Raw genomic sequence first — 15,013 nt, 5'->3', positions numbered from 1 at the left:
CTTCAGGTCAAGAACAAAATACCCTGACATGTTGCCACACAGAGTGGCAAATTCCCCCGAGTATAAAACATCTGTTGAGAAGCAGTTCCCTATTAAAGGCCCAAGGGTTATGTTTCTAAATCTCTTATTCTCTTGTTCCCTCCTCTGCAATACGCTATGCATTTCTCTGCAGTTTGGTCTCTGATATTGCAGGTTGCACTGCCCTTTCAAGCTACCCCAGCATCTCAAATTTATAGGGTATCAGAATATACATTTGTGCATTTACAGCACTTTTCCAACAAGTCTTACTGTGAGAGCAAGTGAAAGGAAAGATAATTTCTTACAGGCGGAAGCTTTTAAGGAAATACCACACACTGCTGCATTAAGGTTTTTTAGCAGAGGAAACGTGACAGGCTTTTAATCTACGTCAGTGCTCTCTCTTTAAGACCAGCAATTACAATGCGATCTCTCATCTGTACAAGTCTTTTGTGAACTGGTATGCTGCTCATTTGTCTAAATGATCAAATAAAGCACATTATGACCCGATCAGTTGCAACTGCCATAAAAATAGAGCTCATACCTACATTCACTTGCTGCAAGCAGATGGCTGATTGCTTTTCTGTCCTTTTACATTGCAGTCTTGTTCCCTTAGATCCTCTCTTTGTAGAGAGTGACATGCTGGGAGGTCAGTTTTCTGACAAGGTCATCTGCCTTCGGAGTATGAAGAGAATTGCACGGAAAGTGGGTTGGGCTATATTTAGAGTTTGGTCCAACTCCGTGCCAAGGTCCCCCCGCTGTCTCTCTCTTGCAGCACCGTCTCAGGTCTATTCTTGCAGATTCTCAGCCCACAGAACACACGAGGAGAGAAAAGTCACTCTGAGCTACTACTGGATCGAGGGTTTTGCAATTAGCTAAAAACAAGTGGATCAGGAGCTCAGCTGAGGACTCCTTAAATCCCTCAGTTTTCTAGCATTAATTTTTCTTTGTTCAAGTGGATTTTCCCTTTCCAAGCAAATAAGGAGAGGAAGCTGCCTGGGATACAGCAAAAAAGAGCCTCCTGAGCTAAGGTAAGCTGGCTTCATTTTTGTATTGTCATCATAATTAGAAAGCAATTGATGACGACTTGGATCAGAGATGTGATATGCTTTTTCTGCTAGATCAGTTCTTCATGTCAGCATTCAGGGTTTCTTTGGATAATGAAATCCTCAATTTCAAAACATCAATTTTCATTATCACTGTCTAAAGGAAATGGGAAAATAAAATAATATCAGCATGTGCAACAGAACATATACCTGGTTTTACCTGTTTAAACTAATGTAAAAAGCACACAGCCATGCCAACGGACTGTATCATTCTTAAAGTAAGAGAATAACAGATGTGTGACTATATCCATGATGATTACATATATATGCATGCATGTATATGTGTTGAGTGATGTTTTATCCACATTATTTTGAACAAGAGAAAGTATGGTTTAAGGTTTGCAATATAGGGTTGCTGCAATCAGCACAGATATCTTAAAAAAAACCCCAACAGATGAACACATGCTCAAATCCCTTCACAGTTCCAAAGAAGTTGCTCAGCTTCAGTCAGAGTACAGGCAGGATTAAAGATCATTTTTAATTTGGCCTCCTTTCCACTGTGTGCTTTACACTGATCCTGCATTGCTTCTCCTTTTGAAAACACATATGGTTGAGCAGTTTTCCTCAGAACCATTTTTAAACTGTTGTGACTCTTAAGGAAAACAAACAAACAAACAAACAAACTGGACAGAGTACAGCATTGCATGCCTGTCTGTAAGGAGATCCTAACACACTTCAGGTCACATGGACATCATGATACTGTGGTGTGGACTCCAACATGAGGAGATTGTTATCGCATAAAGACACTCTGAAGCCATGGATTTAGCACTGGCACAGACACACACACTCCCTAATGTAGCATGACCATAGCAAACACATAGGAATGGTAACCTGAAGAAACACATTTGAAAGGTCCACTTGACCCAAAGGTCCAAACATTGATGCAACAGCACCAAAAATTTACTCGTAACATAAACACTATGTAGAAGTCTTACCAGAAACATCCGAAGAAAGGCAGATGGGTTCTGGATTAATAGTAAGCAAAGGGTAAGAAAGGTCAACAAGTCACTGGGACTTGGTGCATCTAAGCTAGAAAAAACGGGTGAATTTCTGCACTTATTTCAGGTCGTCTTTTCTCAGTGTAGCTGCTGGTTAAACAATGTCATGCATCAAGCTGAAAAAGTAAACGAGTTCAAGGTGGCAAAAGCCTCACCTGCTGAAGAAGCTTCTGATTTTGGTTACTCTGAGCTCTGTAAAAGATAATCTCATTGTTCTAGGCTTCTGATTTTTGCTTAGTAATTTATGCTTGGGAATCTTGGGTGTTAAGTTTATTCAGAGGATGCAATAAACACCACCCATTTCACAGAATTAGAAAGTACCTTCCTAGCAGTCCTAAGACTCTTTAACAAATGCTAACTAGGGTGGTATGCAATGGGACCAACTCGGGCTGTGTGACGTGATAATTCAGATTCATCCAGCAGGTTTATATTGTAGGAACTCAAAGAAGAGGCTGTTATGGGAGGGTTACTCAAGTATTGCAAAAGCATTCATCAAGTTCATCAGCAAGTAAAAGGCTTCACGGTATAAAGGCAACTACTGCAGCCTATGTTTGGCAACAGCCTTTTTAAACAGTTGTTACATACTGATAGAAAAGAGGACAAATACATCTTTATAATTGTTTAAATGTTCAGGTTTTGACCAGAGTTGTTGCTTAATGAATCAACTTAGTTTTTGTAACAGTTTGTGGCACCTATTCTCTGTTGCATGTGGGAAAATGCAATTTCCTCATCAAGGTTAAAGACATCAGGGTTGTAGAGGGTGGTTTAAAACAAAGCAGCAGGGATGTGACTGTAGTTTACAAAGACAGCATTCTCACCGCGCCCCCCCCCCCCCCCCCGACATAAGGGTGGGAGTGCTGCTGCGTCCCAGTGGCAGCCGGGGAATGGCTCGTTTTGAAGGGAGGGTCATCATACCTTCCCTACAGGACCTGAGTCTAAAAGGTGTCTGTCACTCAAACTGGTGGGAGGTTTGTTGGTGTATGGATGAGAGGATGACAGCAATGGAAAACGGCAGTATTGCTTTGATGATAAATATGAGCATGACATTACTGGAAGAAGTTAGAAAGAAGCACATCTGAGCAAACAGGACTCATGTGCTAACACAGACAAATCTCAGTCTGCATCTAACCTCTTTCTGGTCAGGGTCAATCCTGTTTGCTAGGATCCTCTTCTTCCTGTTCTCTCCTCTTCATTATAAAATTGCAGCACCAGAATGAGTTGGCTTCATCTTGCTAAGGTGTGACCGCCAATGGGCACAATGTGCCATGCCCATCCTAGTGGAGACCACCATGGAAGCAGAAAAAAAAATTAAAATAAAATAAAAAGGAGAAAAACATCTTTTTTTCCCTCCTTTAGTGCAGGGAAAGACCAAAACTCTTCATTTCTGTTATGGGGGGTTAGATGGGACTGAAATCCACTTTCCTCACTGGGGGTGGGAGGGCATGGCTATATGTGTTGCCTAACCCATCCAAGGTTGTAGTGGAGGAGGAAGAGGAGGTTTGGCTGATGATACATGCTCCCAGCTGGCCAGGCAAAGCTCCAAGGGGCCACTCAGAAACTCCTGCCTTTGGCACTGTCACCCCAAGCTGACAGGTGTAGAGCAGGGCCAGAGCCAGATGGCTAACTCCAAACTGCACCAGGGGGATGAGTAAGTCCCACCAGCAGTCAGATCCCTACTAATGCTTGTTGTATTTATGTTGCTGCTTGGGGGCTTTCTCCTGATGCAACCAAACAACAAACAATGCTGGGATTCTCCTCCCTCCCTGCCAAGCTGAACTGACAGGAACAAGCTGGGGTTTTGAGCCAGAGTCAAAGCATACCTCAACTCATCCTAAAACAAGTACCTTTAGCAAGAGGCCCTGTCAGGTGTTACAGCATCACTGGCACGTGGCTCTGGCAGCAGGACCCAGGACTCACCTCCACCCACCACCATCACAGCATAGCTGGTGCTACAGCCAACATCCAGGCAGGGACACCCAAAAGTGGATGGAAGAGTTTGAGAAGGGCAAAGAGAGTCAGTCCGAGAGTACTTGGGTACATTTCTCTGTGTATATGCCTGCATGAGGAAGGATATCAAATATTGTGGTATGAAAACGAGTTGCTACAGCTGTTGAAGCAGCTCTACTTCAACACCTGATAGAAATTATCTTTCAAAACCTTTTGTGACTATTGCTATGATTCCTGAGTATATTTTCTGGGAAAGGACAGAGGATGATGTGCCAATACATGCTGTACAGGAAATAGGGACACCTACAGGCACAGAAAAATCACGAAGATATAGTCAGGCAAACAGTTAATTAAAAAATTGTAGTAATTTTGCTAAGGAATATTTTCCCCTGAGACCTCCTGGTAACAGGGTAGAGGAAGGAAACCAGAGTTCACACTCGGAACAAGCCACACAGCCCCAGGCAGCTTTGTCTGACCTGCTTTCACAAATACAGCTCCCAAAACCAGGAGGATAAAACTAAGAACAGAACTTTTCCACAGGGTCCCCTATGGCATTTTGCTCTCTGTGCACCAGAAGAACAGTAATACCTTGTTGCAGAAAACTATCTGCTCTAAGGTGAGGAATAGCTTCAGCAGTCTGCATTTTTTTTTCAGTCTGAAACAGTGTCGGGACTAATGGAAAGATCTCCAACACTGGTTTTCAGATTTTGCATTAGAAAATACTACTTTTAACAGTGGCAAATTCACTCTTGTATACTCAAAGCACAACAAAGCTTCGTGCTTATATCTAAGGAAATTAAGGCACAGAAAAAGATCCCCCACACTTGAAGATCTAGGTACTCTGGAGGTCTGCAGTACTACACTGCTTTGCAGCTGCAGTTGCCATCTCCAAACTGGTGAAAACTGCAGGTAGACCACTCTCTGTTATACTCGGTGCCTTACTTCTTGCCCAGACATCTTTATGGTCCTACTCAGTACAGTTTTATGGGTCTCAGCCCGTACTTCAGTGATTATTCAGGGTCGATACACAACCCATTCATGCAATATAAGGTCTGCTGTGTACAACCTTCGCAAAAACACCAGGAACCTGAGGTCTGCTCAGCACAGGAGAAGTGGGGGGGAGGAGTGCGGGGGGGGAGGAGTGCGGGGGGGGAGGAGTGCGGGGGGGGAGGAGTGCGGGGGGGGAGGGGGGGCGGGGCGGAGTGTAGAAGGAGCATCCCCACCTCACATCAGACATTGACCACCAGTGCAGCTGAGGATGCAGGGGACGCCGCCTGCTTTCGCCCGGTCACATCCGCATCTCTCTCCTGCAGTCATACTGTGCTGGTTTGACTGAAAATGAGTTTATTTTCTTCATACAACTAGAAACCTTTCTTTTTCATAGCTAACGCAATCATTATTTGGGCTTAGTTTGAGAACAAGCGGTAACACCCCAGAATAGAGCTAATGTTTTTAATTACTCCAGCCTGAGAGCCAGTGACATTCTGAGCAATCTGCCCACAGGTGTGAGGCATCAGGGAAGGGGGGCATGGATGAGACAGAGCTGCAGGGGGTGGAGACTCATTCTAAGCATCAACAGCACAACATAGTGTTTTAGACTAAGATGAAGTATCTGCTTTGAAAAATGCATTTATTTTATGTGGACTTTCAGTTTGGCTAGATGAAACAGAGAGCAACTCTGACAGTTTTGTCTACAAATGATGATGTGAATGAAATTAAACAACTGAAAGTAGTTTACCTGGAATATTACAAAACAGTGTAAAGGTGCATGAGACAGCATGTATACACACACCCAGAGCAGCAGTGGTTATCTATACTTGAAAATATGCTTTCAAAAGTCTTTAAAAATTGAGGACATACAGCTCGCTAACTGCACGGCTTGTTTTCTCGTGTTCATGGAACTGTTCTCAACACCAGGTTGAGTGACAGTTATAGAAGTAGGCTGAAAACAGAGTGCACATGTTTCTTAGGGCAGCACTGGGGGCACACAGCATGCTTGTAGAAAGACCTTTGCTCTCCTGGGGGAGCTCAGCAGGAGCTGGGAGCCTGCAAGGACACCAACACAGTACTGGCTGAGCTTTGCTGAAGTGGTTTCCCTGTCCACAGCTCTGTGACGTCTGCCAAGGAGAAGGATTATACGCAAGGCTAGGCTTATCAGTGCATTTCGTTTGAAGATGAAGGTGGTTAACTTTTAAAACAATTCCCACTGAAAATCCCACCTATACAATATGGCAGAGTCACTCAGGCAGAAATAGTTTAAACTGGGATTATACAAAACTAACACGAATTCCTTATCTTCCACTACATAACCCTAAATACTTACAATCACTGCAAACTCAGAGTGATCACTGCTGGAGCTAAAACACCACAGAAAGTAATCCAGCAACACTGCATTTTTTTTATCTCACACGTCAGAGAGTGAAAGTGCATATGCACAGCTGCAAAACTGTAAATTACAATTTTACATAAAATGAAACTTGGACTAAACATACTCCTGTTAAAATAAATCCTTGGAGGTGAACTTTTCCATTTTTCACTCATAACCAACTTTTTAGTACACCAGTCTGTTCCTCAGGCATTCATGTGAGTGGGAAAAGTGTCCAATCTCTAGCATGCAAATAACATTAAAAAAAATCAGTATGACTGTATTTAGCACAGTACTCATACAATTTTCTTAACCACTAATAATACTGCAGAAGAATATAAGAGCAAAGGAAGAAAAGTATGTAAAATAATCCCCAAACGAATGACAAATGTTTTAGATAGTCTTCCTAAAGAGACAATTTAAAAATCATATGCAAAATGCAGTGAAAAGTAGGCATTTTACATCAAGTCTTGTCTCTCTTTAAGAATAATAAATTTAAATAGAAAACGAATGGCAGCCATTTTTCTTGTTACTATGTTTTATTCTGCTAACATAACCACTAGAGATGTCACCCAAAACAACTTGATGTGTACCATCATATGCACACTCACACAACTCCTGCCTAAAAGAATGGGAAAGCAAGGAAATCCTGCTTGGGAGGAGAGTGGGGAGATCTAGGCTGAGCTTGTCAGTAAAACAGAAAAGCAGCGTTGAGATGAAGCATCAGGATTCGTGTGCTCCAGCAGATGCTGATGCTGCGCAGTTTGCCTTGGGCAGCCAAGCCAATGGGCCGCACGTTCCCCGCTGTAAATCCACCCACCAACCAGCACCGTCCCACTGCGAAGGAGAGACAGTTCAGGTTCTGATGGAGCTTCTTGATACAGACAAGTAGACACTAAGAGATTGAAACTACATGGCCTCTCAACTCTTTTTTGCAACAGGGAACTTGAGACTCTTAAGGGGAAAAAACAAGAGCATTTGCTCCCCCTCACACCAACTTTCATCTGACCTCCAGTTGTCGGAGTTGGACAACATGTAGTCTAATTATAGGTTTCTTTTTGTCTTCCTAAAGATTGTCTCCTTACGTGGGCAAAGAATCTCACGCATCCCTTTCAGAGCACAGATCATCCTCCATTTGAGACTCTTCTGCCCTGTCACAAGTATGCAAGGCAGGTTCCCATCAAGTTTGCTCCTCATCAGTGAAATACAAGGAAGAAATTCCAGATTTCATCATGCGAAGCAGAGTATGGAGTGACCACTGGAGAAGGCAGGGCTATCTTCTTCCCTACTGTCTTTTCCCGTGACAGCTGTCTTAAAAAGAGCTGTTAACAATGAAGAAGTTTTTACTAGTAAAAGTACAAAGCTATGGTACATAGTGAGCAGTTTCATACTCTGCCATTGTTGAGGATGCACTACGTGTATGAGTCAATACATTATTTTCTTTGCACTTTGTGTACATACCCACTATGTGTGGTCAGAGAAGGGAATCCTGGAGGATTTATGTGGATGGAAGCCAGGTGTGCCTACATGCTTTTGTATACTAAAGAGCTTGGGAGCACACACTTCTACATCTGATGGGGACTTCTTAGCCTTCAGCGAATCACTAGCACTTCTTCCATCTCAGTTTGTTTTACTGCAAAAAGCGATGTGCAGAAATATCCCTTAATGGGTTGTTTTGGACCCTAAATAATATACGTAAGATGCTATGGAATTCTTGAAGAAAATGCTATAGCAGAATAAAATAATAGTTGTTTATTATATTCAGATGGAAAGGACATGAAGTTCCTTTCTTTAACCCTTGAAAAAGCACTAGTGTTTTAAAAAATATTTTTGAGAATTCAAGCCAGTTGCATTCAGATCACCAAGATGAAAACCAAACTTGGGGCTCACTCTGTCAGAAAGACACAGCTCAGTGGGATCCCTTTTATTTTGGAGTTATAATTCCCCAGTCTCAGTATTGACAGCCACAATCAAAGACTTCTTTGTCATGTCTTTGCTACTCAGCAGCTTCTGGGAGAGTGTCTGACACAAAACAAGAGAACGATAAGGGTTAGCCCTATCTGAAGGGTTTCACTACCAGATCCAGCTCAAGGACAAACTGATGACAGACTATGTAAAGCTGGGGTCAGAATATATATGGTATGGGACAGACAGAAGCAGTGCTTTATCTAGGCCCTGAAGCCTCAACTCTGGAGATGGCCGAGTAAGGCAGATGTCCTTTGGCATCCCATACAAATTCACATGTTGTGAATGCTTCATTTGAGACCCTGTTGGGAAATGAAGTCTCCTCCTACTTGATTTACTGTGGAATTGCTGATAAGGAAACCCGGCTGTAGCAGAACACTCCCCGCAGCACAACGGGGATGAGACAGGCAGCACATCTGCAGAGGGGAGATTAGTGTCTGGGCCAAAGTTACAGAAAACATCCATTGTAAAATAATCCAAGTCTTACAATATGGAAAACGGCATAGCCCTCAAATCAGAGATACTTTGTCTCTCACAGTATGCCTTTGGCAGCAGAAAGAACAGCCACATACAATTAACACCATCAAACAGAGCCCAGCACAGCAATAAAAAAACATATCCTACATACTGTCATGGCAATTTTATCCTTTTGTTTATTTTTGAAACTGAACTAATTACTTAGCTCAGCAATGGTCAGGACTGGAAGGCTGCACCAGGACTGTAATGAAGGTAAAACCCTGGGGAATAATTTTGATTACAGTAGAGGTTTCAGCTGACTACATTTTAATTAATCGGAGTAGTACAGCAGTCTGAATTAACAGGTATCCCATTTCAACCTGTAGACTAACATGATATGATTTAGGACATATTTTAACGTTGTTAAATAAATTCTCTAGCAGTTCTTTTAAGTCTCAGAGGTAATATATATATGTGTGTGTGTATATATATATATATATATATATTTATTATGGAGACTTTCAACAGGAATTTCAACTAATCACTAAAAAGATGTGACTGTGGAATGCCAAAAACAGAAACCAAATACCTCTTCAATACCTGTATTAATTAAAAGCATGGAACATTTTCTAATTACAAAACAAAAGAAGTTTTCATATTGATAAAGCATTTTAATTTAAAATATGTGTCTATTATAATAAAGACAAGCCACACTAGCATTCTTTTAAAAAGCTCAGCAGTGAACCAGCATAATAACACTAGATATCCTTCATCATAGGATAAACACATAAGTTGTCAATGACAAGAGAAAAGCAGGATGTTCAGGGTTCAACACATGGTGCAGTGTCTACATTATCTGTATAATCCAGGCTTAGGCGAGTTATGTTTCAGGACGGACAAAACATGCATAGTCTGAGAAATATGTGTCAAACGAAGAACCAGATCCCAAAATAAGCAGGTTTTGAACTAATACATCATAAGACCCAGCAGAGATTGTGTAATTTATATCTTTAAATTCAGAAAGCAGATAAATTTTCTTTTGCATTCTTCTCTGCACCCTGAATTTGCCAGTGTTCTGCTACTGTATGGAAACAAGAATTTTAAACTGCTCAGGACTCTCCTGCTTTCTACTGAGACGCTGCAATCCCCAACATCAGTCAGATGTGACCTGCAGAGGTGGCTGTACACTGCCCCTATCCCGCAGCAGTAGTAGGACTCATCTTCCTCCCAGGGGGATGTAAAAACCAGAGAAAGATCCAGACATTACAAAAAAGGATCAGGGGAAAAACCTAAAGACAGCTATCAAGCAGAAAGGGCTAAAACCAAGAGAAGGGGAGAGCACAAACCAAAATGCTTCGTTTTCCACAAAAAACAACCCAACCCTCTCCCCTTGTCAACAGGCTGAGCCGCTGCAAGGCCTGCTCAGTGTGTAGGGGGCCACAGAGCTGCCCCTTAATCCCCGCATGAGGAATGGAGGAGGGTGTGACTCCTGCCTGCCTCAATGCACTGCCTGTCACACAGCTGTAGAAAAACACTTGCTCCTAGTAGTACCTACCCCTACTAAGCAGTACTGAACCCTTAATTGCTACACCACTAGCAGAGATGCAGCCAAACCTCTGCCAGCTGCCCACTTTTGTTACCTAAATCTTTAAAAAAGGCACCATCATTATGTATTTTCCCCTACATAAGAAAAGGCAAGAATGAGTAAGTTACTTCACATGGTCCTCTACTCTAGTGTATCCACAAAGCTGCCAAAACTCAACCCCAAATAGATTAGTTTTCCAGAGTGAAACCATTCTCTGTAGGGGAAAAAAAGGGTAGCTCCATTCTGTGTGCAAGCAATGAAGCAAACAAGCAATTTAAGAGAACAATCATGGATTTCCTCTCGCAATGGGAAAGGTACAGACCTCAGATCATGTCTCTGGCAAGGCATCTGTAGTCCAGCAATCGCTATTGTCCTTCAACTCCTGCTAACTTAACAGTACTACAGATATTCTATTTTAGAGTTCTCATTACCACAAATATTACAGGAATAATTTGCTACAGTAAGTAATCACAGAATTGGGCAAATAAAATAGCATTCTCAGAAGCACATAAAATTATTCCAGTATGGAAATGAACTGTTCATGTCTAGTAATAGCTGTATGTGAAACCAATGCTTAGAGATTTTGGACTGAAAACCTCAAAGAGGAAAAAGTACCAAATTATTGCCACAGACCAAGACACAAAACCTGACTTTTTGATTTGGAGAGGCAGTTCCTGCACAGATTTGCAAGCATGAAGCATTTTTAAATTTATTTGGTTTTTCACACTGAGTTACCAACCGAGTACTTAGTTCAGGTTTCAGAAGAGCTTGAGTGATGTATTTAACACCCGCTGGGTACATCGCCACTTACACTGTATTCAAACCAGAGGGAAAGAAGCAGCTGCTATTGCTCTCCCTGCCTCAGGTTAAGCACCAGGAGTGGGAAGCCCCCACCAGAAGCGTGTGAAAGCACCAGCACCCACATGCTGCAGCCTCCAGGGATCTAGAATTCCCCTCCTGGTTTTCTATTCTTCACTCATGCCTTGTCTTTTAACTGCATCCAACGATGAACAAAGGTAAATAATGCAGCACACTTTACCTGGGGCTGACCCTAAAAGCCACTTCAAAACTGCAAGCTTGGGCAGATCCTAGCCAGGTTGTCTGAAGGGAGCCCAAAAGAGCCTGAGCCTACAAAGCTTTAGCACTCCCTGGCTCTGATCAGTACTCTGGCTACTCACCAAGCTGCTCTGCAACACCAAGAGCCACTGACATCCCAGGATTTTTCTATGTGTCAGTCAATAAGTGAAGACAAATTAAAGGAGGGTGCGGAAGATGAAGCATACCACTCTACGGCTTAGGTGATCTTGACAGAACTCAGGTTTTCTCAGTTCCCTTCAAGCCCCAAGAAACATACTCTAGCAGGAGGTTTGACTGAAAAAAAAAATGTGCTGCAGGTAAATCCATGGTAGTATTAAAAATCACCCACCTGTAGCTACTAACCTTGAGTTGCTGAACACAGAGAGAGAAAATGGGGAGGGAGAGCTTCTTCTAGGCAGAGAATTGTTCTATCTTTACTCTTGCACCAGTAAGAGTATCAATGCAACAGTACAGCACTAGTACACACCACCAGTGACTTATGAACATGTGTAATAGTAACAAAGAGGGTCATGACTCCAAACTGTATTATCATCTATTTAGTTGGTGGACTCGACAGTGTTAGGTTAACAACTGGACTCAATGATCTTAAATGATTCTATGATCATGAGAACTCACGACCCAAAGAGGAAAGGGATACTGCCTTAGTGCAAGCATTGCATTTACTGTTTTGTTGGTGTGTGTGTGTGTTTGTTTGTTTAACTAGAGAATCTCATATATCTCCTTCTCCTTAACTTGCTCATGCCCACGATGGGAGTGGAGATAGTGCATTTGCAATGACCGAATCACAAGCACGCCTACCAAGTAAATCTTGCAGGGGTGATGGGGGACCTACATGCGCAAGAGTCTTCAAACTGCCTACACACATGGCAGCTGCCTCCCCTGGGGTCACTGGAAAAATCCATTAAGCCATTCTGATTGCTTTTAAGAACAAGGAAGATAAAGACAAAAATACAAGGCACTGGGGTGCAGAACACTTCTCAGACAAAGCAAGCCAGTTTTGGATAGGCTCAGACAGTTTCTGGTCTATTTTAACACCACTTAAGATTGGCAGAAATTCTGTGGAGAAGAATAATTTTTGTCTCCACCATCTGAGGAAGATTAAGATCATGGCTTCATTTTACAGACAGCGTTGGTAGGACAGTAATACCCAGGTTGCAAGAGAACACAGACAGCATTCAAGAGGTGAAACAATTCTCTTTTTAGACTCTGCATTCAAAATGAGACACAGAAGTGACTGCAGAGGATTTTCATTCAAAAAACAGCCACTGTTCTGGCTCATCGGTCAAGACTTCTGTTAGCATGTACTTCAGGAAGCTCGTGGTACCCTTGTACTCTGCTATACAAGTAGGAAACAAAATTCCTTCTGTTGTATTCATGTGTTGAATTATGGGGTCATTTTTCAAAGAGAGATTTCAAGTGTGCAGAACTAGGAGCTGGATGTGATCAGAAGTCCATAGATCTGTCTACTGCTTTCAACACAGTCGACTATAAGGTGCAAGCAACTCACTTGCAGAACCAAACAGGAGTCGATCTGAATGTGTCTCAGACGGTTCATCCCGTTCCTCTCAGAAGGCCCAAAAATAGGCAGCTGCTCTTCCTCACCAGAAGTGCTTGCCATGGCATCCCAACAGATTAGGCTCCATTCCCCATGAAGCTATACATTATTAATCTTATCTGAAGCAGACAGTGCTGACGCCCAGCTTCCTCAGTGTCTGGAAGAATACCAGCTGTCTCCAGCTGAGTCGAGTAAATGGAGAGAATGTGTGCATGTATCGAGAAGAAATACTTCTTAAAACTTTGTGGGATGCAGACTCCTTCCTCTCTTCCTTACCCACTATCACAGCAACTGCCCGGGAGTCACACTCCACTCCATTTCTCTGCATGCCCGTGTGCAATGGACTCTTTTTTGTATAATACCTTCTGCCTACAAAATAACTGTGCCACTTCCTCTCAGACAAGGACCTGGTCCCAAGAGCACATCCATTTGTGGGATTTTTTTGGGGGAGATGAGTTACTGCAAGACTGTCTTTATCAGACCAACAGAATCATAGAATCATTTCAGTTGGATGACACACTCAGGATCATCGAGTCCAACCGTAACCCAACTCTAAACCATGTCCCTAAGAACCTCATCTAAACGCCTTTTAAACACCTCCAGGGATGGTGACTCCACCACTGCCCTGGGCAGCCTGTTCCAATGCCTGATAACCCTTTCCATGAAGAATTTTTTCCTAATATCCAATCTAAACCTCCTCTGGCACATTGAGGCCACTTCCTCTCGTCCTATCACTTGCTACTTTGGAGAAGAGACCAACCCCCTCCATGCTACAACCTCCTTTCAGGTGGTTGTAGACAGCAATGACGTTTCCCCTCAGCCTCCTTTTCTCCAGGCTAAACAGCCCCAGTTCCCTCAGCTGCTCCTCATCAGACTTGTGCTCCAGGTACCTCATCAGCTTCGTCACCCTCCTCTGCACTCTCTCTAATATTTCAATGTCCTTCTTATGATGAGGGGCCCAAGGAGATGCCCAGATCATGCAGCCAGTGGAAGATACAGTTGCACACTTCCCAAAGTACAGGAATACACACTGTAAAGAAAATTTCTGTACTCAATAATTCCTTAGCTTTTACCTCTTCTAAGTCCTTCAGGGGCTTGCTTCTAAGGCTCAACAATCTCTATGATGGTTTTTCTACATCAGCCTTGGAGCAATATCACTAACAGACACCACATAGTTGCTAGTGTTGTAAATAAAAAAGATCATTTCTACTGAAAGGCAAACAAGTTCCGGAGAACTTTTCATCTTGAACTTAACAATTGGTCCAAAAGAGATACTGAATAAGACTTGTACTCATCCGGCCTTCTCTAAAGTGGTCACAATCAGCTGGATGGCAAATTACACGAAAACCAGCTTTACTAACTTACAGATCTTTCAAAGCTTCTGACAATCTCAAAAATATTTTAATGGCTGTGTGGACATGGCATACACTGGTGCAACACAAATACATGGCTCAGTCAAAGAACATAGCACTGTAGCTAATTTTGCACCAGAAACTTGTTTCTTGGACCAGTTTTGCATTTCAGGATACAGTCCAGTAGTGATTTGGTTTCTGAACAGTCACATCAAGACACACAGATCTGGCATATTTCATCCTCCCAAGAGTAACAGGGGTCTCTACTGTAGCAATGTTACATGTGAGGAAGTGCTGTTTTTAAATAGAAGCCTTTCACGCTGGGGTGAAACGATATCTAAACAGGTTTTGGTCCCCCTAAATCAGGAACCAATATTTTGCTAGTAAGGGAGCAAGTGTACTGTGATTTGAAATATTACAGCCAGGCTGATGAAAGATCATTCAAGCAACCTGAATGGCTCACATGCAGTCATTTACTGTAGGAATCAACACACCATGTTCAGGTCTAATAAAACCACATAATCTGTTATTATGGAAAATATGCTAATTCTGCTCACTATTTCCCACAGGT

At 42.5% G+C, this 15,013-nt stretch overlaps 1 protein-coding gene across 3 annotated transcripts in view; it reads right to left on the bottom strand.

The window, feature by feature from the left end:
• Positions 1 to 15,013, bottom strand: part of CMSS1 (cms1 ribosomal small subunit homolog) — a 246,431-nt gene that overhangs the window by 30,619 nt on the left and 200,799 nt on the right. Inside the window, exon 1 of one of the 3 annotated variants that reach the window (XM_065829336.2) lies at positions 560 to 803. The exons of the other annotated variants lie outside the window; for them this stretch is intronic. Within the exon in view, the coding sequence (XP_065685408.2) occupies positions 560 to 656 (97 nt within the window). The 5' untranslated portion in view covers positions 657 to 803. Of the gene's footprint in view, positions 1 to 559; positions 804 to 15,013 lie in introns of those variants that run through there. 3 annotated transcript variants of the gene reach the window in all.

This window comes from Patagioenas fasciata, chromosome 1 (assembly GCF_037038585.1).
Source record: "Patagioenas fasciata isolate bPatFas1 chromosome 1, bPatFas1.hap1, whole genome shotgun sequence".
Classification (NCBI taxonomy): domain Eukaryota; kingdom Metazoa; phylum Chordata; class Aves; order Columbiformes; family Columbidae; genus Patagioenas; species Patagioenas fasciata.
This window is presented reverse-complemented; position numbering and strand designations above follow the sequence as displayed.